The 26,912-nt window shown below is 47.7% G+C and overlaps 1 protein-coding gene across 19 annotated transcripts in view; it reads right to left on the reverse strand.

Moving 5' to 3' along the window:
* The window catches only part of PAX8 (paired box 8), a 60,778-nt gene extending 53,705 nt beyond the window's left edge, over window positions 1-7,073 (reverse strand). For all 19 annotated transcript variants that reach the window (XR_012422056.1, XR_012422055.1, XR_012422054.1 and 16 more), the window contains exons 1-2: window positions 6,983-7,073; window positions 6,524-6,623 (exon numbers count right to left, since the gene is read on the reverse strand). Coding sequence is in view for 8 of the 19 variants with exons in the window: in XM_074011287.1 (XP_073867388.1) it covers window positions 6,524-6,548 (25 nt within the window). In the remaining 11 variants the exon portion in view is untranslated. The remainder of the gene's footprint in view (window positions 1-6,523; window positions 6,624-6,982) is intronic.
* Window positions 7,074-26,912: the final 19,839 nt, after the last annotated feature.

Consider the following 26,912-nt stretch of genomic DNA (forward strand, 5'->3'; position numbering starts at 1 on the left):
TCAGTTCCTTCCCCTTTCTTCTATAACAATGTCAATAGCAATACTGCCTGGCAGAGTTGTGAGAATTAAATGATAGGATGCATACTTCTGCTCTCAGCACCACACCACACCTGTGGCAGTCCTCAGAGGGGAGAATCACAGCTTCCATTCACTGAGGGCTCACTAAGTGCCAGGTCTGCTCAGCTCTTGTGCAGCTGTTCTCCTTCTTTGGATGTAAATGAGCAGGAGGAGCTGTGAGGCTGGCTGGGCTGAGCCGTAGGGATTGCCAGTGTCTTCTATGGCATTCAGGACTATGGAGGGTCCACAGGTAGAAACACAGAAACGGAACCCAAGTATCCCTGGGGGACTCTTGGACTTTCTTTCCCTTGATCTTGGACATGGCTCAGTAAAGAGATGCTGGTTTCCACCCAGGCCCATTCCTGGGGAAGGAACCCCCAGCCAAGCAAGGTAAAGCCCAGACTCAGTGACATGAATTACAGGTTTAAGACAGAAGCCTTCCCATGAAGATTTTTCTGGCCGGTGGCTTATATAAGAGAAATATGCTCATTGTATTTCTATCTGGCCAAGGGAGGGGTTAGAGGGGCTTTCCGCAACCCAAATGGTCTTGTCAGCCCTAACTCTGGCCCTAAGGAAATAATTATGAATCCTCAAGATCTACTTAAAAGTGTCATTACTGTAGATAAACAAAGAAGACTGGATGCTTCTTCCAGCAGAGACTCCATCCAACCCAGGGTCACTGACCACTGACTGGATGAACTGGGATTGTCTGGGAGAGTGGAGTTTTCAGGAGCCAAGAGACTCCTGGATTGTCATGCTCTGTACTCCTTCCCCACAAAAGGAATGTCTAGAACTCCTGCTGAAAGTAGTCATCGCCTGCACTTCCTAGGCAGAGTGTGTTAGCTCCCTCCCCAGAAGAACCTGGGCTAAGGTGTTCCAATCTGCATTCGGAAAGAATCCCCCCCGCAAAGAACTCTACACCGGCTAAGAGAAGATAATGTGAGGGCACATTCTCCTCTCTTAGAGGGTGTTTTCAATACTGAGTTCTATCTCTGAAGAGAATGAGGACCTGGTGGGGGCCAGTGCCCCAAGTTTTCAACGAAAACAAAAGCAAAACTAATCTGCAGCCTTGAAGGTGAGCTCGTTCATTCCCCTGCCTCCACTTTTTAAAACATTTTTTTTTTCTTAAATGAAGCAGTTTCATTAATCTTTTGGCTTCTCGCATACTCAGAACCATAGAGCTCAAAGCTTCTCAGCTCAACTGAGAACTCAGCGCTTCTTGGACTGGTAAATAGAGCAGCTTTAAAATGCTTAGAACTGAAGACAGACCAACTGTGGTGAGAGAAAGTAAACACATCCATGCACCAGTCAACCCTAGCAAGCTCCTGGCTGAGATTACAAACTGCAGTTCCTGCCTGAGCTGGCGAGGATGCTGGAGCAGGCTGGGGGACCAGAACCACAAAGCAGCCCTCCTCTGCCCCAGCTAGTTGTGCCCCAGAAGAGCCGGGTCCTCGGGGAATCTTCTTGGGGCCCGGTTTGGATGTTCCTAAGCATACAAGACTCTGCCAGTGTGTTCCTCATTCGTTTCAGATTTGGAAATGTACCAAGAGAAGCGGGAACCGGTTTTATTCTTTCTGATCTGGATGGGACCCCTTTCCTTTGCATTCAAGCTCTCTGCATACAGGTGAAACTTGCCAGTGAGAGACTTGGGATTTTTCACAAAATAGAATGTGATAACGACATAATTTGATATGAATATTTGAGGAGCTTTATCTATGGACAATATATACTTTAAACATCCCCCTCCCCAAGCCACACACACAAATTGTTTTTATGAGAACCAATTAATAAATGGTAATTCATTCAGGCATATCTTCACTAAATTACCGTTTCCTTTAATTGCAGGGGAATTTTCCATTACTAAACTCTCCCTTGCTGATTTTTTTTTTGCATTATTTATATATTCTTTCAATTTCACTAATAGTGAGGTTGGTATGTGATATTATCTGATGTTTGTACGTCTTAAATTTATTTTTCATTTAAAATATTTCCTCATTCTTGCAGCTCCCCATAATCTGGGAGAAACATCAATAACAGCAGACAAGATTTTATAATAAGTGGTTGAAAAAGGCACTGGCTGAAATCAACCTGATAGGAACGCGTCCTGTGTGATTGTGTTTCTCTCATTCCAGGCGTGCGTGTGTGTGCATGTGTGTATGTGTCTCCTTTGGGTTAATGTGGGAATGCTTTCCTATATCAGTAAGTCACAAGTCGATCTATGAAAAGATTGTGCATACAAAATAGAGATGAGGATCACAGGGGCTTTAATAATGAAATAAATATAAACAACACTCGAATCTCTTTATAAATCCCCGAGCACAATGTGTGTTTTCTTGCTTCCTTTTCATAACCCCAAATAAAGACTTTGACAGCCAGATATCCAAGATCCGGATCTGCCAGCTTCCTAAAATTCTGCCTTTTTAAAAAATGTGTAGAAAAGTAGGGGTATCCCATGGTGGTTAGGGGTTGTTTAGAGACTGTGGTAGAGATTTGGTGTTAACAAAAATGTGTTTTTAAAGCAGGATTTCGATTTTCTTATACTGAATGGCAAAGGTTCCACGCACCTGGCTATCTTCATTTCTGAAATAAATGCTTTCATTTTATTCTCTCCAGCTACCTTCTCCCTTTCTTTCCTCTCCACCCCCATCGCCTCCTTTCAGTGTCTTTCTTTTTCTCTTTATTCTTTCACTCCTTTCTCTCTCACAGCAAAATGTTCTGGAGGATGTGAATGATTAAACTGTTTACTCCAAAGTTTAGGTATGAAAAGGCATGTCACTGTACGTAAAGTTTCACCTTTATACCCAACTCCATCAATAATTACAGAACAAGGATGACTATTAGTAAATCTTGCTTACAATTGGCTCTTACAAAAATGATTTCATTTTTTTCTGGGCATACTAAGGTCGACAGATTTTACTTTTCACAAAAATTATTTACACAGCAGAGGAACCTGCTCCAAAATGAAGGCAGCATATAAAGGGCCTTTGAGTGTATCCATAGGAAAATGAATACCTATAAAATGCATCTCAATAAATTAGAGATTTGAGGCCATAAATAGAACCTTTTGACATATTATATTAGTAGATGCCCTCTAATTTGAACCACAGTGTCCCTTAATAATTAAAATTCCATGAGATTGATTTTTTTATTTGGTTTCCTTCACTTCCTTTGTCTTCTTCAACAAAATTAGGCAGAGTCCTTTTGGGGGTAGACTGATAACATTAATTAACTTTCCTTCCACCCCCAAAAAGTTCCAAATAAATGCTTCCAATAGACATCAAAAAAGTGTCAATTAGAAATAATTACTTCTTATCAATCAGTGGGGCAATTAAAGTGACAAAGCTTAAAAAGATACTTATCTTAAAACTAATTCACAAGGTAGCTAAATTATCTCCTAATTAACTTGCATTGAGGAGGGTGGGGGGGATAGACCGTCTTGAAACAAAGATGAATTGATGAACCCCAATACCTCTTTATGTTCCTCAAAGCTGCTTCCCTTCCCTGAAACCTTATTTTCAACCCAGACAGGGAACCTGGGAAGAAAACAGATCCTTTCCAAATGCATTTGTTCCCCTTTCCTCAATTCTAAAACCAAGAGGAAGGAATGGGGCTTTAGATCTCAGATCAGGGAAGTTAGAGACATCGTCCTCTGCCTTGTCTAATTTTACCACTTGAATGAACTATTTTCAGGACCAGTGGGAGTGGGCTGCGACAAGTTATTTAAGACAACTTTTAATGACAGCCTACTTGGTTTTACAAAACTCTTCCTCGCTGCTGCAGTATTGTTCTCACTGGGGCATTTATCATTTCTTCTGCATCTTTGAATTTAAAAAAAAAATGTTTTTGCTTTAGAGAATTTCGTCCCTGATGCAACAAAAATAACGATTTTAAGGAACGTTCAGCCCATCGCTGACCTGGGCACATTAGAATGATTCGCGTTCAACATTCCTTCAGAATAAATCTGTCGGAAAGACAATGTTAAGACTCTCTGCAAGGCAAGACCAGTCAACGACGAGGCGAGAGTGAGCCGTGGCAGGCTGGGCGGCGAAGGCCGCGCACGAAACTTTTCTTGAGCGTCTCGGGTTATTGGGAAGGGTGCGCTCGGCCTCGCTCCCGCGAAAAGCCGTGTCGCTGCCTGCGTCCCGGGCTCTGCTCAAAGAAAACTTAAAGGGGAGCTCCCTAAGCACTGCCGAACTCAGAAATGGAGGTGCCTGGGGAAAAGGGGGAAGCTGCTAAAACCTGAGAGAAAATGGGCTTGTAAAAACAAGAGGTGTCCGCTTATGAATTTAGCTCCAATTATAGACAACAGTGTCAGGTAAACTGATAAGAAAGACGGAGGGCCTCTCCCTCAGGTTTGCCAAAGGGAGGGTTCAGAAAAAAAGCGGGGAGCGCCTTCAACAGTCTGTGCTGTTACAGGCTGTTTTCTTGTTTTATTAGCATTTAAATTAAACTAAAGAAGAAAGTCTCATCCTCCCTTGCCGCGTTGTTTATTTGTTTTGGAAAGAAGGTAGAAGAAGCCCCTCTGTCTTTCTGAAAAGAAGACAGGGGAAAAAATTACCTGGTAGGTCCAGGGGCAGAGGGCTCCCTCCCAAAACCCAAGCGCGATTTGCATCCGAGCTAATGGGAAAGCACGCATCTCATCATTTGGGACTGATACTGATTAAAACTACAGTAAAAATAAATTGTGCCTTTTTTTTCTTTCCATACTCTAGTCCCATTTATTCTAATGAGTACTTCTAGAATGAAAATAAGTAGCCGGAAAAAAAGAAAAAAAAAAAAAGCTCATCTGAGGGACGGGGACATCGTCTCATTTCTTGGGCAGTGACAGAGAGTAAGGGTCCAGCCCTGCCCAGTAAATTTGACTTCTGAGAGCATCCACTCCTCCTGCCACCGCCGGAAGGGTCAGGGGAAGGTCAGGAGGAAAGATGGACCTCCAGAGCCGAGCAGAGTGCCACGGACCAGCCTGGCATGGGATCGGGCACCGGGCACTGCATATTCGGCCTCGAGGATGGTCCTGGTGATGTGTGGTATTGTACCACGGTTTGGCTAAAGACTAAGGGGCTAAAACCTGATCCTGACCTTAGAAAGTGGCCTAGGAGCGCTCGTGGTTCCAGGGCGCGGACCGTAAAGAGGTGCCAGGCAGCTCTACTCCGTCCCAGGTCTCGCCAACCTCGCTGAGCAGGGGAATGGCTGCGAGGTCTCTACCCTGAGGCTCCTGAAGGGACCCCGCGCCTTCTGGGGGCAGCCGGACTATTCTGGCCCAGCTCTCTGAGGGGAATGGGGGCAGGGAGGGTGCATTCTGCTGACTTCGTCTGCAGCTCTAGAGAGAACCCAAGTAAAAAATCTTTCGGCGCCCCAGGGGGTTCCCGCTCCCCTCCTAGTCGAGCCTTGGCCCTGGGACTGGAGACTGCGCAGCACAACCCGGGCCCCGCCGTGCGCTTGGCTAAATAGAGATCTCAGCCGCGCTCCGCGCCCGATCCGACCCTCCTTATTATAACAAATGTCCCGTTTGTCGAGCGGGACTTCATATTCGCGGAGAATTCATTCTGAAATATTGATTTCCTCTCACTTCGCCGGCCCAAATCGATAGCGATGCGCCCTGGCCCCATAAATCGCCTTCTCTGCGGCCGGCCAGGCTCCATCCATCACCGCGGGCCGCGCTGCGCCTCCGCCGCTGTCCGCACTCGCTGCGCGCGGGGACGGCTGCACCCACCAGCCCCGACCCTGGAGCTCCTTCCCAGCAAAGACCCTGCCCAGCCCTGACTGGGAAGGGGGAAAACAGGCATCGCGGCCTGAGAGCTCGAGTGTTTTTGAAGGCCCTGTTCCCGGGCGCAGGTGGGGAGGGGGTTTCGACTCCGCGAGCAGCTTAGTCCTCACCAGCCGGACGCCCCGCGCGCGGCTCCCTGCCTGCCCAGTGCTGGGCCAGGAGGAGTCGGAGAGCACCTGAGTGCGCTGCCGGCTCCCAGGCCCGGGACCACCGGCTCTATTCCCTTTAGCTTGAGAGATGCGGGGAGCTCACAGTCCAGCCAGGGGAGTCACTGGGAAGGACTGCGCGCACCCGAGGAAGAGGGCTCAGAGGTCGGGGACGGGGAAACGGCCAGTCCAGCACCGGTGCAGCCCAGGGACAGAGCAAGAAGAATGTCCACCCTAATGCGCCATGCAAGACTGGGAATGGAGCTCAAAGGAAACCCCCTCTAACTCCACAGAGATCCCCTCACCGTTCTGTGTGGTCCCTCGAAACCAAGACCGGGGGAGGGCGGCTCAGCTGGCCGAGTGGAACCCCAGTGCCCGAGAACAGCGAGGCGGCTCCAGCGAAGGGCCAGGCCCCAGGCGCCCCCAGCTGGGTCCCCACGCGGGTGGGTCCCGAGAATCCCGTGCATACGCTCCCGAGATCCAGCGACCCGAGCGCACGCACGGACGCTCAGCTGCGCGGGGGTTGGGGGTCCTGACCACACCGCGTTCTTACCAGATCTGATGGAGTTGTGAGGCATCGCCGGGGAGTCGCTCGCAGCCCGCCGAGGGCTCTGGGCTTACTCACGCAGGTCCGGGCCGCGCCTGCCGCTGCCCTGCACAAACCCAGGAGAAGGGCATGAGATGCGATGAGATTCGATGCCTGCATCCTCAGGCCCCCTCCCCAGGCCTTATCCTTTACAACCTGCATCGTCTGCCAGGAGTAGGAGGATTTTTAGGCGAAGTAGGGCCAACCTCAGCCCGGCCTAGCTAACAGGCTTCCCGGGAGGATCAAGGATTGAGGGTGCGCTGAAGCTCCAGACTCCAACCTGCGTGCCCACTCCCTCCGCTCTCCCAGTCTTATCCCGTTTAACTTGGGAGGGAAAGGGCTGCCAGGCTTCCTGGGACCCTCTCCCTTCTTCCATCTCCCGGTCCTCACTACAGCCAGCTTCCAGCTAACCCCTGGGTGATATACCTGGCCGGCCGGCTGCAGGCCCTCACTGCTTGGGTCCGCCCGCGAGGGTGCCCTGGGCCCCGTGTCTCTCCTCCTTCTGAAGTTTGTTCCCATCCACCCGGCATCGCCAACCGGTTTTATCCCGCTGAGGCCCTGGGAGATGGGTCTGGCGAGGCTCGCAGGCCGCGGATTGGCTGGCTGGGTGCAGGGGGGTGCGGGAAGGGGAGGATTTTGCAAGGGGGACATGGCTGAGTGGACTCAGGAGTTAGAAACATTCGCTGGGAGCTTCTGTTTCCAGCGAAGGGAAGAGGGAGGCAGCTGAGCCCTAACTCAGCAGGCCTGGAAATATTGGAGGAGTGGGGAACCGAGGCCTAGGAGCCTGAGGATGAGGCTCTCTGGGTCCTCCTGGGTCACTGACCACCAGAAGTAAGAGGAATGGTCTCTGTAGGATGCCCTTCTTGCCCCCTGTCACCCCTGGTTTGCTCACCAGGAAGCAGCCTTTTCTTTTGTAAAAGGAAGGAGGGAACTTCTGTTTTATGCCTGATGCTTTAGGTAGAGCCTGCTTTCAGGGCTGTGGGCAAGATGCTATTACCTTCTCACCACAGCTATGACCTCTTCCAGAGAAGAATTCTGAGCAGCACCTGAAGCCATTCCTTCTGTTCTACACAGATAGCGTCCACACCCTTGCATTGTTAGACTAACAACATTGTCACATAACCCATTCCACAGCAACTCCTCGCCTCTCTCCTCTGGAACACACGCAGCCACCTGCCCTCTTTCTTGCTCCTTGAGGATTTTGAACTTGGAAGAAGAGTTCAGGGGAAGGGCATTGAGGGCCTAGACTTCACCTCTGCTTGGAAAGGCCTTAGAAAGGAACAGGAGTGAGCTGACCTCTGGTCTGGTCTGTAGGAATCAACAGCCTCAGCAATATGGCGGCCTGGGTGTGGTTAAGAAAGGGTCTCATTGGTTGGAATGATGGCGGGGCTGGCGAGCCCTGGGACCAAGCAGAGCTGCCTGGTACCTCTTTATCTTAGTGATGGCAAAAGCTGCCCCCCCCTTCCTCGTAGTTCTCTCTGTCGGGGAGTCGGGGTGCGTATAAGATTGTGAGTGGGTATGAGTGAGCAAATGTCCTGGAACACTGGCAGGCCTGGGGGTCAAGGCGTGGATGTTCCCCCAATCTTTGACCAGACCTCTGGACTCAGGATTACAGTCTAGAGGACAGCCATGCCCTTTGCAGAGATGGCTCTGCAGGCCTGGTGGGGTTGTTCTGGGACAGGAGGCTACGGAGCCAGTGAGAGGGGACAAGGAAGGGGCAGGGGAAACTGGGATATTCAGGGGGATTGGATGTGTGTGTGTGTGTGTGTGTGCGCATACATGTACATGTGTGTGAAAACACATGAACTATTTTTCTGAATTAAAAAAAAGTTTTGTCTTTCATGTCAATCCACAGCCTCCTTCCACCCAGTCTTTCTCATCTCTCTATTTAGGAGAAATGAATCATCTTATGAAAAGGGAGAGAAGAAGGTGTGTGTCCCTAAATGTTTCCTCCACATTTGCGAAGAGTGGCTCTAAACAAAAATAGTTGGTGCTTCATCGTTTTAAATGTTTCTCTAAAATTGCAATTTTAAATTGCTCTGTGGTTTTCAAAGGTCCAGATCCCCAACTTCTCTGGCAGAAGAAGATTTTCTCCCAGAGAGAGACAATCCAAGGGTGTTGGGATGGAAATGGATCCTGGCATAGGTCCTACGGACCCCATGGGCCAGTTTGCTGCCCTGGCTTGTGTCCTTCTGCTGCAGGGGAGGTGTGGAGTGTGGCAGCCACAGCAGGAACTCTCTCTGTCCACCCAGGATTCCCTCCCACCAGGGAAGCAATGCTCCAGGGTGAATCTGATAGGCCCTCATTTCAAACAGTTCTGACAACCTTAGAGGTTCTATCCAATCTAAGGGTCTGATAGGTACCAATATCCATTGACTCTCAGGCAATCATTCTTGCCTATGCACACCTTTTCTGCCCAAGCAATGAACTCTGTCCCTTTCCCATCCCCTTTTTGGGCAAAATTTCTTAGAGGACAAATCCAGCAAGTTATCAGAACATTCCTGTCCCATTTATAAGCTTATCTTTCAAATTTCATTTTAAGGTAAAAGCAATGTGCACTGTTCAAGGTTACTCCTCAGGCAAAAACACGCTCCACACCTTGACAATACCTCTTCTCCAGACTGCAGGTGACATAGCAGATGACCAGAAGACTCAGCAGAGTTCCAGGACCAGCAAGAAGTGAGAATGCAGTGAACTCCTGCTGCAGGGATAAACACGGGCCTCCTGGACTGGCCCTGCTTCTAATGAGAATCAGAAATCAGGCCTGGGTTCCTTGGTATTTCCTAATTCTCTGAGACCAAGGCCAAGGAAATGTCATTAACTGGTATCTTACCTCCGTCTCTTTGGCATCAGTCTCCTCATCTGCAAAATGAAAGGCTTGAAATACATATATTTTTAAAATCATCTTTTATGACAGTATTTTCTCAAACTTAAAATCCATGAATAAATCATAAGAATAAAAATCATATGACTTTCTTTGATGATATTTGAAATTTTAAAATAAATTTGCACTGTGACTAATAGACTTTCAATGGGACTTTTAGAACTCTTTTTTTTTTTTCTTCTAGACATAGTCTCACTCTGTCACCCAGGTTGGAGTGCGGTGGCATGATCTCGGCTCACTGCAGCCTCCACCTCCTGGGTTCAAGCGATTCTCCTGCCTCAGCCTCCCAAGTAGCTGGGGCTACAGGTGTGTATCACCATGCCTGGCTAATTTTTTATATTTTTGGTAGAGACGGGGTTTCACCATGTTGGCCAGACTGGTCTTGAACTCCAGACCTCAAGTGATCCACCTGCCTCAGCCTCCCAAAGTGCTGGGATCACAGGCATGAGCCACTGTGCCTGGCCTGACTTTAGAATTCACTTTTAAAAACTAATACCTCATTTGCCACCTTTTCTTCTCAGGCTTGATGCCCATAAGGTTTTCATGGCAGTATTATCAACTGGCAACTAGTTATACTTTTTTTAAACTCAGGGTTTTTTTGAGACAATGTAGTTCATTGCCAATATCAAAATACAGAAGTAGATGCGAGAGTAACTCTGGCTTGCCTTTAAAAATGCAAGAGATCTGGCCACAGATCTGAGTATTTCTTTGTAGAAATGAGCATTCTTTCAGGTTTAACATTCCAACAATCCTAGGTAATTGCCTAAATACAGTGGTTTTTGAATTTGCATAATATTCTGTGATTTGTTTAATTCTATGCTGGTCTGCTGAGCCTTCAAAAGATGCTCTTTCTTTTCTGGACTCAGCTGTAATGCACTAGCCTTGTGGTAGGATGATAAAGTTCTCTGGTTTGCCCTGGACGAAACCAAGAGTGTTGCCTAGATATGAGTTAAAACTGGGACTTTCCTGGGCAAATCAGGATGAATTGGTTATCCTAGCTGATTAGAGTTGGGGAGTGGGATGGTTTGGGGGTCTTTTATAAGCTGCCCTGTTTCAAATGACTATTGAGTGGGTGGTTGATTGCACAGGTGGGTCATTCTACCTGCTGGCTCAGGTGACTGATACCGTTGAACTCCAGTAGGTCCATGAGCTCTTCCTCTTACTCCTATGTACCCTGGTTTTCCTGCACACACTCCCCAGAAGGCCAGCCTCAGGGGAAGACCACTGCCCCCAACAATCCTCCTTGCTTACTTGCCACCATGCCACTTCCCCTACGTAATGAACCATTGTTGCGACTAAAGTGCATCCCTTCAGGAAGAAAACAGCAGCTCTCTACTTTGCATCAGAGGTGAATATTCCAGCCCTAAATGTGTAGAATGGGACCATTTCTTCTGCCTGAACCTCAGTTTCCTATTCTGTATGTTGTGGGTACAGATGGGGAGCTGGGGAGGGTCAGACCCACCTCATAGCTTTGTTGTGAGGATGAATAAAATTATGAATGTGAAAGCCCTTTGAAAACTACACCTCTGAACAAGAGTTAATTATTATTAGACAACAAAGGCAGAGAAATACGTCCAAGGAGGGCAAAGTTAAAATGCCTCTAAAATTTTGCTATGGAAGTCGGTTCCTTTAATCCTTTCCCAAATGAGCCTTGGAGAGGAAAGGGCCAGTGAACCTGTGCCTGTGGGTGCAGGCGTGGGTACGGGGGTAGCAGTGGGGCAGGGGTGTCTGTGAGGGAAGCAGTTCACTTTTGTTGACCCAGAGAGGGGGAGAGTCAATGGCAGAAGGCCAGCCCCACAGCAGAACTTCCAGCCGCGACTTCATCATTTTGCAGAGGGCAGGAGTGTTCAGGGCACTGGCAGTTTTCGCTCCACCCTCTCCCCTCACAGACTTGCCCAATCCTTCCATAGCCACATGGGATTTCAACCCTGTCCCCGCACTCAGGAAATGGCCGACAGCCTGCCTTGGGGCCTCCTGGTGGCAGTGCCTGAAAATCAATCATTAATTATTCCAGGTTCTCCACCTCTCTAGGCTTTGAAAACACAGAAATAGAAATATAGGTCCTGGCAGGTGAAAGGAAAAGGGCCACAGGCTGGGCTGCCAAAGGCAGTTTGGAAGAAGCCGCCAGGGGCATTTGTCCAGTTGGTTTGAGTGGGAAATGTGTCCTGGGTACTTGTCCCTTGGGCTCTTTGCCCACCCCACAGCCTTTGGCAGCAGCTGCCTGAGCTTCTGGAAGGAGACCCTGGTACTTCCGAATGGGTGGAAGAAAAACTTACTGGGGACACAAAAAGGAAGGTGACAGAGGGAGATAAAAGGATCGATGTACACAGCTCAAATTTTTTTCTCTAGTAATCATAGTTTTTTTTTTTTCTCTGCCTTTTTTTTTTAAGTTACAAAAAATGAGCTAGACCCTTTTGGCTACCCATTTTGCAGATGAGGAAACTGGGTTCTAGGGAAGGTAAGTAAAGAGCGAGGCCACCCAGCTAGCAGATGGCCAACTAGGTGGCCAAATAAAGCACCAGTGACTCAGGCTTTGCCTTAAATATTATAAATTCGACTCACCTCAGCCTAGTTTTTGCTACTCCCCACACCTGCCCCTTCCCCTCAGGAAGGAAGTTTCTGGAACCCAGGGAGTGGCCAGGGTGAGGTCAGACCCCCAAGGCTGGAAAACTTTCCTACCACAGGAGAGGAGAGCAGCTCACTGGGCAGGAATGCCCTCCCCTCACCTAGGCCCCTGTGGTCCAGCCCACGGCAGCAGGAGTCAGGACGCAGGAATCCTCTCTGACCAGTACCAGGGCACTGGAGTGGCTGCCTTCCTGACAGCTGTTCTTGGGGAAGTGCCAAGGAAAAAACCCAGGCCCAGGGCTTTTCATCAGACTCAGGGTTGGCTTTTGTTCTTTGTGGCCTTGGAATGCCAGCGGTTCCTGCTGTGGGCACAAACCATGGAACAGGGCGTGTCCTCCCTAGCTCCTGGCAGTGCCCAGGGGCCTGGTGAAGGGACCAGAGACTCTGCTGGTTTAAACGGGGCAAGGGAATGAGGTTGAGGGATAGAGAAGATTCAAGAGATCTCACTGACCTTTTGCCTGACCCAGGAGGGCTTCTGGTACATTCCGAGTGGAGCAAACTTGGGTGCTTTGCCCACTCCTTCATGGGGTTAGGTTCACTGCAGGGCTGTGTCCTCTTGTGTCATGTTGTGGACCACACAGCGCCTGCCTTCCCTGCATCTGAAGGAGCAGCCTTGAGGGCTTAGGGGTCTGGAGCCCCATTTTCCTCTCTATGCTTCAGTGGCTATCCTTGCTGTTCATGGCCCCCACACCAGAGTGGACATACCATTACCCCAAGGGAATGCTAAGCATGGTATTTCCTTCTAATAACAACAGCTACTACTACTGTAGTTTACTAAGTATTACTTAATGCCAGGAACTGTGGAGTGCCTTATACACAGGCCGATTGATCTTTCACAACACCCAGTGAAGCCAGGGCTTTGAGGCAACTGGGTCACAGAGGGTGCTCTGGGTCACCCATTTGCTGAGCAGTAGAACCAGAATCTGAACTCAGGTCCATCTAACACCTGAACCAGCATTCTCCTCACTAACCCACGGAGTAGCTCCAAGGCATGGACAACTGTCATAACTCCAAGGAAGCTATTAGAACAAACTAGAAAATAAACTTAAAAAAGAGTATCAGTGTCAGGGGCCACTAGTGGACTGTTGAGAGGAAGCTTGACCCCAGTAACAAGACGTATGATTTTTTAGGCCCACAGAGTTGGTAGGTAAGTGAAAGAATGTACAGGAAATCAAAGGCTGGGGTCATGGTGAATCCCATTGCTCTACGACTGAACTCCTGCCGTGCTTGCAAAGCACAGACACAGAACACACTTGCGGCAAGAATGAGTGAATCATCCATTTACACATTTTCTAAACTTGTTTTAAAATTCTTTCTATTTTTAGGCCTACCACATCTCATGTCACGTAGCATTTCCTTTTATTTGTTCCAAACACCACTCCTTTGAATCTCCTGGAGTGTGCTGTGTCCATGGTAATTTCTGTTCACTTTGTCCATATTCCCTGCACTTTATAGATTTTGATCCCACCTGCTCTGAGATTTTATTTTTTAAGTAGAATCACTTGCTCCAGTTAAGATGGCCTAGAGCCTTGAGAGAAGGATTTTTTCCTATTTGGGGTCTGGTACTCTTTCTTCCATAATGCAGAGAGGGCATAGGGGTCACACTGCTGGGCTAGGAATATGGTGGCCAAAGCCAGAACCCTGGCACAGTCTCATACTGGCTGTGTGACCTTGTGCCAATCACTCAACTTCTCTGAGCCAAAGTTTCTGTCTGAAGACTAAGACTAATAATGGTACTTCTCTTGTATGATATTATGATGTTTAAGGCAGACAAAGTGTTTGGAGCACAGTGAGTGCTCAATCAATGTTAGGGGCTGAAAGTCAAACTAGCCACAATAAAGATGGCAGAGAAGCATTGCCCATGGACCTTGGTGTGGCGTCACAGTCACTATACCAAGGATACTGACAGACAGAGAGACGCCCCCAAAATAAAAGCGGGGCAAGGGGGCTGGGGAGAAAGAGCAATGAGGACATCCTGAGGAGGTGGTCTCTCAGGTGTGAGTGAGCTGATTCCTCCCTTCCATCCTGGATCTGAGTGTGCACTCTCTGGGGATCAGGAGTCTGCTCTCAGGGTGTCCAAGACTACAGTCACAGACTAGAGCCTACTCCAGCAGCTCAATGGGCTGCCAAGTTCTACTGTCTGAGAACTCTCTGAGTTCTGAGAGACGGTTCCATGGTACCAGGCACCTGTGGCTCTGGAGAACAGAATCTAGAATAGAAGATACCATTCCCGTGGCTTCCAGAGCCATGGCGTTCTAGGCTCAGTTTCTCCATGAACCCAGGAAGTGGAGGTTGCAGTGAGCCAAGATAGTGTACTCCATAAAAAAGATTGTTCTGTAATGAACTTTACGTATAAATACTTTCCTGGAGAGATGAGAAGTGACAAATGGAACTGTGGGAGTACAGGTTGGGCACCTTTAGAATGAATATGGACAAGTTGGCTTCCCATAAACCTAGTCTGTCTTGTCTTTTTACAACTTTTGAATATCCCTTTAAAGATTAAAGGTAAGCAGGTAGGGAAGGGCAAGAAGGGAGTACCTGGAGAAATTCCCCAGTCCAGGGCCATTACCGTTTTCCAGGCAGTGACCAAGGTGCACACAAGCTTAGGATGGGCATCCTGACTGGGAAATGCTCCTGATCCTGAAAGCAGCCTTGACTGCCCACGGGTAACCAGGAAATAAAGAGAGGGTACATGTCGACCCCCTGAGATCCTCAAGCCACGTTCACAGGTCAAATTAGATGACTGAGTTCAGTCTTATGGTCTCTTGTTCAGGATTCAAGAGATAGCTGTACTGCCATGTTTGAAACTTAGTCTCTCCATTCTAGAGCCCAAGGAGTTGTGAGTTATGGAAAGCAGCCTGGACTCAAAGTCAGAGAGACCTGGATTTGTGATACCGCCCTGCTCCGAGCAGTATGACCTTGGGAAAGACACACTCAAATTCTCGGGTTTCTCACACTTAGTAAAACTCTACATGTAATAGCCACATTTTATTAGCAGGGTGACGTGAAAATGATTTGTAAACTATTAAGAAATGGAGAAAAGTAAGGGATGAAGCAGTTATGATGATGAATATAGTGCCGTGGTTCCCTCACCAGGAGAGCCTTTTCTATTTTCCTCTCTTCCTCCCCTTTGATGTATTTAGCTGTTCAAGCATTTACTGAGCATCTACTAAGTACTGGACTATCTGCTAGGACGTGGGAACATAGAGGCGACTGAAACAACAACCATGTCCTCATGGAACAAATAAACAGGTCCTTGTAGGGAGGTGTGCTTCGTGCTGTAATGTGCCTGGAGTGTAGAGGGGGAGGTGTGGGGAGCAGTGAGGGTACCCTACAGAGTCTTGGCTGTCCAGAAAAAGAGACCTCTAAGCAGAGACTAGACAGAAGAGTTGGAATCTACCAGGCAAATGTGAGAATGTGGAGAGTAAAGGTGGAATGTTCTGGTATTGGCAGAAAAAGGTCCAGAAGCCAGAGAGGGCCAGGTACATTCAGGGAACTGAGTTCAGTGTAGTGGGAGATAAAGTACAGTAATAGAGCGCATGTTTGTGTGTGTGTGTGTGTGTGTGTGTGTGTGTGTGTGTGTGCGCGCGCGCATGCGCACACGCGTGTGTATCTGCAGTGAGAGCTGAGAGATGGGTCTGGGAAAGTGTGCTGAGTTAGATCACAAAAATCTTTGTAGGCATGTTGAGAAATTTGGATTTTATACTAAAAAGCAAAGGGATCTTAGTTGGGGAAAGTGAAGGAACAGGCATGTTTTGGAAAGCTCTTTCTGGCTACAGTGTGGTGAATGGATTGGAGGAGGCCAGGTTGCAGGAGGGGTGGGGTGTTGGTGGGGCACTGTGTTCCCATAATTCTAAGGGGTAATGGCAGCCCTGAGTACAGAGGGAAGTGGTGATGGGGATATGTGGGGAAATATTGTATAGTCAACTTTTGACTCTCAATTCTATCCTCGACTGGTGGTGATGGGCTGCAGCCCTGTGAAGACCAGAATGAGTGTAAGCCCCATCCTATCTTCCCATGTCCTTTGGTGAGCTTCAGCTTCCTCAAGCCCAGTAGTCACTGCAAGCAGATAGGGCTCCTCCCACCTCGAAATCTTCCAGTGGCCCAGGGGAAGTTTCTGTCTGATGACAGATCAGAGAAGTGAGGAGGGGATGCTGGTCTAGGACCAATACTGCCATAGATGGACTGAGGAGATGGTTGATCCTTCACCTCCAAGTCTTGGCTCCAAGATCAGTGTCTCTGGGGACTCTTCTCCAATCTCCCTATTGCAAACCAACCCTGCCTCCCCCAACACCCCACCACCGGCTTTATCCCTTTCACTCCGCTTTATTTCTCTTTACCATTTGACATATTGTCTACTTCACTTATTTATTTATCATCTGTCTCCCCCCATTAGAAGGTAAGTTACATGAGGGCAGGAATTCATGGTAGTTTTGTTTACTGCTGTATCCCCAGTGCCTAGAACAGTGTCTGGCACAGAGACAATGCTCAGTAAATGCTTGTGCTTACCTGAGTGTTCGATGGAATAACTGAGTGGCAAGGGTAACACAATGACCTCATTGTGATGGTGTGGTGCTGGATACTGGGCATGCAGCAGTTAACAAGATAAACGCTGGACTGAAGTCTTAGCCATGCCTGCCCCTCATTGGTTCTCAGCAGCTAGTGGCAGAAGCAGAAACTCAGTAGCCTTTTAATTTTTACCTGGGCATGCTGCCTGCCTCTCTTTTTTTTCTGGATAGCTGAGGACCCTCTGAGTAGAATATGGGTGAGAATTGGGCACAGAACATGGGCAGGGTGAGGGGGTGACCTTCCCCAGATCCCAGGGGCAGTGGGAGACAGCCAGACTACTCTCCTCCTCATTGGCACTCAGTCTCACCACTGAAGGCTCCAAATCTCTGGGCAAAGGTTATAGCACCTGCTGCCCAGGGAACATGTGACCACTTGAGCGCTGCTGGGTTGGAACAATCCACACAATCAGGCCATTGTACTAAACATGCAGGTCCCCTTACCAAGCCACACCCCATTCCAGCACTGCCAGACCCTTGTGGGGCCCTGATTTACAGGTGCCCCTGAGGAGGAGGTGTTGTTCTAATGGCCCTGGGGGAGGATGAGGTCACTTCTCTGGGACTCACTTACTCTGGCCTGCTCTGAGATCCAGGGAGAAATAGATGCGAGAAGGAGTAAATAACCGCATTCTAGCTTCAGGCCCTATGAGGAGTGGTAGACAAGATGATTACTGTTTGACTTCTGATGACATTGGCATTGACTATTGTCCTCCAACATTTGCTTTGCTTGGTGAAGACTGTTGAGCACTTGCTGATTTTTCAGAAGTCCAAAAGATTCCCTTCTGTCATGACTGTGTCCAGAAATTCCCATCAAATGTCACTGTCCATTCTTGAAGATCTTCCTTCCCAGAACTGGTTCTCAGCAGACCATTAGACAAGGATTTGAGGCTACTGAACTCTTGGTTGGTACAAGATTGTGTTTGTTATCGTCCTTCTAGGAGCAAGGAGTTCTACAGGGCTTTGTACCCTGTTGACACTCAGGCCAAGGTCACTGGTAGGTTTCACTCCACAGGACCATTCAGTGACTGCAAGGAAGTCCCTGCTTGGGCTGTTTATTTATTTATTTATTTCATTATAAGTAACCCCAAAGGAGATGGCATGATGAGGTAGAATCCAATTTGACTAAAGCAACTGTTTTTTTTTTTTTTTGAGACAGGGTCTCAGTCTGTCACCCAGGCTGGAATGCAGTGGTGTGATTACAGCTCACTGCAGTCTGAAGCCTCAACCTCCTGGGCTCAGTCAATCCTTCTGCCTTAGCCTCCTGAGTATCTGGGATCACTGGTGCACACCACCATACCCTGAAATTTTATCTTATTTTATTTTAGTAGAGATGAGTCCTGTCATGTTGCCCAGGCTGGTCTTGAACTCCTGGGCTCAAACCATCCTCCTGCCTTAGTCTCCCAAGTTGCTGAGATTACAGATGTGAGTCACCATGCCTGGTGTCCACAGAAACCTTGGCTCTAAAAGGCAAGTGAATAAGGATATATCTTTGCTTGGTACATTGCAAGATACTTTAGTGCCTGACATGTAGTGAGTGCTAAAAAAAAGGTGAATCCGAATCAAGAAGCTTAAAGCCAACCAGGGCCATTTTGGGTTCTGGATATTAGTTACAGATTCAGAGATATCAGTTCTACTTTATCCCCCATCCTCATCATACCTTTCCACAAAGAGAGAGGAAGAGACTGCGCCAGTGCTCACCCGTTCCCATCTTCACTTGCAGGAAAGACGCTGGTTTAGAGGTCAGGACTCAGGCATCTGAGATGCCCTTGCCCCTGACCCTGGCTCTTGGGGCCCAGCAGGTGGTCTCTTTGTCCCATGTTTTTTCTTTCCAGAGTCATCCTCCAGGGGAACACACACACCCTGACCATGGGAAGGGAGGTCTGGCTAAGGAGGTCACTGCAATGGCTGAACACCTACTTTGTGAGCGAGCACCAACTATGTGTCAGAGGTTGACCAAAGCGCGGTGTGTCCAACATTTTCACCATTCTTGGTGACCTTATCTCTAAGGAAAAGGGTCCTGCAACCTTGAACTTCTGAGTTGGACTGTCTTGGAGACTCCTCTAGCCTAGTTACTGTGGGGCCTTAACAGGTGATTTAGCCCTTCTGGACCCCCAGTGACCTCACCTGTGGCATGGGGATAATGAGAACACCTTCATTTCAAGAGTCACATGAGGATTAAATGAGATGATGAAGCGCATTGCACAGGGCTTGTTAAGGGCTCTGCAAATTTTAGACATGCTGGTGATGATGAAGAAGAAATGTGAGTGCTCTAAAGGCTCCAGGAGCTGTTATCCTTGCCTTCACTGCTGCCTAGAATTTGCAGCAGGGCAAATTCAGAATTTGCACAGGGCAGCAAGAAGGCCCTGAAGCTGGCAGTCCTGGGAGGCCTGAGTGTTTCTCACTTGCCTAGTGGACTGGGGACAATCACTTTCTCCTTCCGCACCTTTAGATAGGGGTTTGAGGGTTGAGTCCCCAGGGCTCTGGGTCACAGACACAATGTCAGAGTTGTTGCAAAGGACAGAAGAAGTCCCCTCTCCTCCAGGCGCCCAAGCCTCACCCTTAACTCCTCCGGGTCAGGCCACCTCCTGTCCCCTCTGCCTGCTGAGGATGGGAGGAGTAGGGAGGAGGGGCGGGGTAGCTGAGGAGAAGGGCCCTGGAGAAATGGCGAGCCCCTCCAGGGCCAGGGTGTCTCTCCGCCTCCCCGCCCAGAGCGCAGCCGACTTGCTCTAGTTCTCTCCTCCCACCGGCTAGGTCTCCAGGTGCCTTCCTTTAATTAAAAGTATTTAGCCTTCCGCTACACTGGCCTTCATTTGCATGGGATCCTTCTTTTTATGCAGCCTCAGTATCAGAACGAGCCAGGAGGTTAACGGAGCGTCGTCGTGCAGCGTCCCGGGACACCAGGGCCAAGCGCGCCCTGTTTCCCCGCGCTGCCCTCTGGGACTCCGCAGGCGGCGGCTGTCACGGGGCGGGAGCTGTCAGGTTTCCAGCCCCTCCGCCCCGCAGGGCTGGGCCTCCTGGCGTGAGGAGAGGCGCCGCAGTTTCCGCATCCTCCCCTGGCAAAACGCGTTCACAGCCCGTGCCTCCGTGGGTCTCACCGCCAGGACTGGTCCTCCTAGTATCTGAACGAAGGAGGAAGGCAGCTGTTTTCTGATCCCCTACGTGCGCCAGACACTGGACTGAGTTCCGTGGGTATTCTAGGGAAGGACAGTCACAACTCCTGCCTGGAACTCATAGCTCCTTGGTAGCTACACAAAGAACCATGACATCAGGTAGCAGGTGGTTAAAAATTGCAGGAAGGTTTCACCCGAAGGGGCACTGGTTGTTAGAGAAAAGCAGGACACGAACTGTCAGCGGCAGATCCTTACAAATGTTTTTTGTTTGTTTTCTTAGATGAACATTCTGATGCTTAGATAATCAGGCAAATTCATCAAGGCCATGTAGACGATGGCAGGCAGGCCTGGGGTTTAAACTCCAGCCAGCTGGTCTCCCAGACCCATCTTTTCCCATTCAGGAGGAGAGGAAGCTGACTGCGTGAGACCAGACTCCTTTCCCTCCAAGTGCTTGTGCTCTGATGGAGGCTCAGACACAGACCTGGGAGATTCTGGATCAGGGTGTTTTTTTTCTGACTCCGGTCGCCTCTGTCTCATGGTTCTGGCTTCCTCAACCAACCTGAGGTTTTGTCTGTAAACTGCTCCTGGCCTGCTCACTGTCCCACTCCAGTCCCCCTCCATCCCCAAGGCAATATCTACCCCTTCCAGCTGCCCCAGGGTCTTAGGGACGGACAAGAGCAGGAAGGAGGCCTGATTCTTACAGATAAGGAAAGGGAGATGCAGGACGGGCTTCTCCAGTTCTGCCTAAGTTTTTACTCATTATCCCAGACTGATTCAGGAGTCCCACCCCCCTCACTTCTGTAAGCTAGTTCAGATGGTCTTTTTCTACAAATTTCTCTTCCTTGGACTAGGAGACAGGCATCATGGAGGTGGGATGTGGTAATGGGAGTTGCTGTGTTTCATTTCCATGCAGAGTGTCTGATGCAGAGTAGACAACCAATACATAGTGAATGAATGAATGGATGGGTCGTAGATTGGGCTCAGAAGTAGGCAGACTGCGGTGGCTCACGCCTATAATCCCAGCACTTTGGGAGGCCGAGGCGGGTGGATCACAAGGTCAGGAGATCGAGGCCATCCTGGCTAACACAGTGAAACCCCGTCTCTACTGAAAATACAAAAAGTTAGCTGGGCGAGGTGGTGGGCGCCTGTAGTCCCAGCTACTTGGGAGGCTGAGGCAGGAGAATGTCGTGAACCCAGGAAGTGGAGCTTGCAGTGAGCTGAGATCATGCCACGGCACTCCAGCCTGGATGACAGAGGGAGACTCCGTCTCAAAAAAAAAAAAAAAGTAGATGTAGACGCCCATGTAAAAGACAGAGGAGGAAAGAATGTGGATGAAAAGGTAGAAGGGGTGTGGAATCCCTTAGCCACCAGCATTCTGTAGTCTTCCAGAGAGTAGACACCAGGGGTCATGCCACAGCCCCTCCCATGATACTCCCGAGGAAAGCAGGCAACATTTCCTCTCGCTTTGCTCTGTGGAGCCTCTGGAACCGGGAGCCTAAGGGACCACCATTGCTGTCTTGAGTCAGCCCAGAAAGACAGCCAGTTAATGCTATTCTAGGTTTGGGGTAGACCTAGGTCCAGGGACAGGGAGGGAATGATGAGCTCAGGACTTATTTTAGAGGTGTGGTTTCAGCACATTTTTAGTCATTCCTTCTCCTTCCCTGCCCACTGGTGAAGGACCTAGAAGATGAAAGTCTTTCATTAGCACTTTCTCAGTCATGCACCCAGAGTGGGCTGAGCTCTCCTGTCTCACATCTCCTTTGCCAGGGGTGTTGTGCTGAGTTGGGGGAAGGTGGGGAGACTGCCTGAAATCATGGCAGCATTCATATCCCAGAGTAATTTAATAGCATTATCTCATATCATTTTCATGAGCAATTGATGAGGTTACTGTTGATCTGTTTTACGGATGAGCAAAGTGAAGCTCTGACGAGCTAAACACCATACCCAAGGTCAGGTCATTTAATGACTGTGTACTGAAATCAGGACTTGGACCCAGGCCTTCCAATTCCAGAGTCTGTCTCTGGGACTAGGGAACACCATCAGGAAGGGAACTGGAATCTGGACAAGATCCTTGAATCCCCAGGCTTTGCCCAGGAAAAGTGGAATCTTTGTGAATAGGTCACTTGGAAGAACAAGACAAGCATCTTGCTTGAAATGACACCCAGTAGGTCAGTTCTCCTCTCTATTTCAGGCACTGTGTCTTTAGAGATGTTAAAACACAAATATTTGTGTTGGGAGTAGTGTGATGATATTAAGCAAAGGCTCAGCAGAGTTATTAGCAGACACTGGACCTTTCGATGAGTTTGCCATCACTCAGAAACTGGAGAGCACGATCCTCAGGGAATAGATCTTTAGGGCAGGTGCAGTTTGATGGAGGTGCAGGCAGGCTGGGAATGGGAAGAGGATGAGCACAAGGATCTGAGCAGTGAGCTCTGTGAGTGGTAGGATTCTGAGGGCTGCAAGGATGGCATTCTTAGGAGTTCTCTGAAGCCAGAACCTGGGACTACCTTATCCTCTCTGTGTCCCCACTAACCTACACAGCTCCTGGTACATGTAGGTTCTCAATAAATATTGAGAAGCAGTAAGTAGTAATTGAGTGTTCCAAGAAGAAATAGTTGAGAGAGAAGGTGTGGAAGTAGGAGAGCAGACTGGAAGGCAGCTTTCATGTAGGTGAATTCCACTTTAGGGTTGGAGCTGTGTGAGAGGGAACGAGGTGGAGTGTGTACACGTCAGTGTGAGCTGAAGCTCCAGTTTTATAGTGCTTTCTTGACCTCAAAAAGGACATTTCCAAAACGTTTTTGAAAGGTTTTGTTGATTTTATTGTTGAATATAAAATTGAGCTTACCCTGGAGTGGGTTGTGCTAGGGGTGGGAAAGGTGCTGGCTTAGTGGAATGCAGACAGGTCCTCAATTGAATTTAGGTGAAAAGAAAGGTCTTGATGGGTCTAGAGGCCCAAGGAATACCAACCCTGCACAAGTGAGGCTTGTTTCCACCCAGTGCAGACATAATAGCATGAGCAGTGCCAAAGGTCTTCTGGAAATTGTATTCTATTCACTGACACTCTTTAGTTGAAAAAATGGCAACCAATTAGGCCCAATTAGGCAAAAAATATAGGGGATGGGTTATAGAGATGCAGAGATGGGTTATGGAACCCAAGGTCAATGATGTAGCTGAGTGTCAGAAATGACCAGAACCAGGACCCAGAAAGTCACTCAGTGGGCTGCTGGCCATCTCTTTCTCTCTCTCTCTTTCTTTCTTTCTTTCTTTCTCTTTCTTTCTTTCTTTCTTTCTTTCTTTCTTTCTTTCTTTCTTTCTTTCTTTCTTTCTTTCTTTCTTTCTTTCCTTCCTTCCTTCCTTCCTTCCTTTTTCTTTCTTTCCTCTCTTTTCTTTTTCTTTCTTTCTCTTTCTTTCTTTCTTTCTTTCTTTCTTTCTTTCTTTCTTTCTTTCTTTCTTTCTTTCTTTCTTTCTTCTTTCTCTCTCTCTCTCTTTCCTTCTTTCCTTCTCTTTCTCTCTCTCTCTCTCTCTCTCTCTCTCTCTCTCTCTCTCCCCCCACCCCCACCCTTTCTATTGGCTTCTCTTTCTGCATCTCTGCAGGGAAGTTCTCCAGCAGGCACAAGGCAGGTCCTGAGATTATCCAGTAGATCCTCATGAAGAGAGTGGCCACTCCTCTTTCATCAGAGAGAATCTCCTCATCCCAGCCTGTGTTGCTTGACACCCTGGTCCAGTCTGCTCTCACTGAGGCTATTAGGGGTTCATTTTTGTGAAAAAAGATTGTAGTTCTCAGAGAATAGGAAATCAAGATCTTTTGGGCTGCTTAGACACCTTGAAGATACTCATTGAGGGTGCTTTCTCAGATGGCTTGGGAGTTTTCTAAATATCTATTTGTCATAATTTACCTATCCAGTGTGCTGGAGCTGACTGAAAGGTTGTTATATTCTTAGGTGGGACTAATAGGAAAAGCACATCCAAGATAAAAGTGCTATATTTCCTCTATACTTCTTTGAGTTGCACCACACTTGGGTTAATAGCTCCATTCTAAGCATCACCTACAAAGAAGGAGGCTGAGAAAGAGAAACAGAGGGAACTAGGAACTATGAAGGCAGTGTAAACCATGCCCACTAAGGATGAATTATAGGAAGGAAGGATAGTTTCTTAAAAAATAGAAGACTGAGGATAAAAGTCCTTTTTAGAAAACTAGACAGTGGTTATGAGGAGAGAGAATCCATATGCTTGGTGAGCAATGTGTGAACATCGTGGACAAGTCAGTTTTGCTCAAGTCTAAGCAACACGTTTGAAGCAGTTTATCTGCCCACACTGCAATGGGCATTGCCTTAGGAGGGAGTTAATGACCTATTGCTACGAGTCTTCTTTTTTTAAATTTCCATAGGTTTTTGGGGAACAGGTGGTGTTTGGTTACATGAATAATTTCTTTAGTGGTGATTTCTGAGATTTTGGTGCACCCATTATCCAAGGGGTATACACTGTACCCAATGTGTAGTGTTTTATCTCTCACACCACCTCCCACCCTTTCCCCCAAGTCCCAAAGTCCATTGTATCATTCTTATGCCTTTGCATCCTCATAGCTTAGTTTATACTTATGAGTGAGAACGTATGATGTTTCATTTTTTTATTCCTGAGATACTTCACTTAGAATGATGGTCTCCAGTTCCATCCAGGTTGCTGCGAATGCCATTATTTCATTCCTTTTTATGGCTGAGTAGTATTCCATGGTATATACACACACCACAATTTGCTAAGAGTCTTCTTTAAGAGGAGGGTTGATGCCGGGGATGCTAAGCAGAGGAGACTTTTGGCATTGGGGATTTCCAGACCTGATTGATCATGCAATTGCCTGGAGGAGTTTAAAAAAATCATAGACTCTTGAGTTGGGGTGGGGAAGAATCCCCTGCTGGTGATTCTGATGGTCATCTCAACTTGGAAGCCATTGAATCAGAAGACCTTTAAGGTATGTCCAAATTCTAAATTTTGACGAACTTGTCTACACTTACAATGTGGCCCCCAGACTAGGAGCATCAGCATTATCTGGAAACTTATTTGAAATTCCAGTTCTTCAACCCCACCCAAGACCTACTGAATCAGAAACTCTAGGGGAGTAGATTTTAGCAATCTGTGTATTGCTAAATCTAAATACACAGGTGATTCTGATGCTTGCTCAAACCCGAGGACCACCAATCTTCAGTATTTTTTAGTAATTCTATTTTTAATCTACATATTGGAGTCATGAGTTCCATTGCATTTACCACCTAATATGTCGTAGCCAGCCTTAAAGGTGGCTACTAGAGAATCCCAAAGGCAAAGGATTCCCTGCCTCCCACTATTTAGGCCCTTGCGTATTTCTTTCTCACATGTTATCAGAGTTAGTCTATGCGACCACCAGAGTACAGCAGATTGATGGTATATCAATCCTGAGGCTAGATTTTGAAAGACAAGGCTTCTGTCCTGCTCTTTCTTGGATCACATGTCCTGGGGGTAGCCCACTGCCATGTCATGAGAACACTCAGGTATCCCCATGGAGAAGCCCATGTGGAGAGAAACTGAAGCTTCCTGCCAACAGCCATTAGGAACTCAAGACCTCCAGTCAGAAATTAGGCGACATTGAGGATGTGGATCCTCCAGCCTGAGTCAAGCTTTCATATGAATGTAGGACTGGTTGACAACTTGACTATAACCTCATGAAAAACCCTGAGCCAGAATCGCCCAGCTATGCAGCTCTTGGATTGCTGACCCTCAGGAATAGATGTCTGAGATAATAAATGTTTGTTGTTCTAAACTTCTAAGTTTGAGGTAATTTGTTACATGGCAATAGAGAATAACACTAGACTCTTACTCTCACATCTGCTCTGATAAATTCTACTCTTGGCCATATAGGTGTTCAGACAGGAGACTCCTCAGAGAATATTTTCACAGCTAGAGAAGAAAGTGGAATTTCTTCTTCTTCTTCTTCTTTTTTTTAAACAGACTTCATTTGAGCTGTAAATCTGCGTCTAGTACTGACACTGAAATTTGGTGAATGCACACATCAATTCATTCTTGGCATTTTAAATGTGTCTATGATAAAGTTCCCTTAGGGGATCCGTTCAGAAGCCAGTTGGGAGATATCAGGGGCATCCTTTAGGTCCAGTAGATGCTTTATTCTGCCTTGGCTGGACATTCTGACTAGGACAATGGGTCAGTCTGAGGGAGAGGTCACATGGCCTTTTCTAGAGACAAGTCAGAAAGAATGGCAGTTGCAGGGGGTGGGGAGTAGTAGTTGAGGCTGGTGACACTTCCCTTCCTGTAAAAGAAACACAGAGAGAGGCTAATTGGGTCTTAGTCTTTGCATTTTGTATATGCATATGTATGTGCATGCATGTGGGCTGTTCTTTCCGTTTACCATCTTGGAAGTCTTCAAAGAATTAGTGACCAGGACCACTGGTCAAACATACTTTTTGTTGGTTGCTTTCCCCTGGTTGGTATTTTCTTGTATGGAAAGGGAGCTACAGAGGAGGGATCACAGAACTGGAGAGAGGGGCAGCAAACATTCTGAGTCTCTGAGAACTAAGGCTAGTCCACGAGAAGCTGGCCTGGGTCTGTGAAGGAGGTCTCAGATCTCAGCTCTTAAGATTTCCTTCTGGGATTCCAAGACAGTGTCCTCTGCTGCTTCTTTCCACTGGCTGGACTCTGCCTGTAATTCAGGCAGAAGCCACCAGGTGGAGAAATGTGTAAATGACATCCTGGACACACACACACACACACACACACACACACACACACACACACACACACACACACACACACACACACACACACACACACGTTCATTAATAACAAACATTGTACATTTATGAAACTTAGTTACCATTAATTCTTTCCTGGTCTTTGTTGCCTCATCTCTAAAGTGAAAAGGTTAAGGAAAGTGATTTCTAATGCCTGCTCTGATTTTCTAGGATTCTATAGTATTTCAGTTATAACAAGGCCTCTTTTACTTTTTAAAAATGTATAGGTTTTGGGGTCACAGGCGTGTTCTACATTCCTTCCTTTCCCACAGTTTACTTGAGCTCTCTTTGAACACCACCTACCACTCAAAGTCAGTTTCCTCAACTTCTCTTTATTTTGAAAATGTCTCTATATTTTCACTTACCTGTTTTTCTTCCCCCGCACCCCTTAATTTT

Source organism: Macaca fascicularis, chromosome 13, assembly GCF_037993035.2.
Source record: "Macaca fascicularis isolate 582-1 chromosome 13, T2T-MFA8v1.1".
In the NCBI taxonomy this organism is placed as follows: Eukaryota; Metazoa; Chordata; class Mammalia; order Primates; family Cercopithecidae; genus Macaca; species Macaca fascicularis.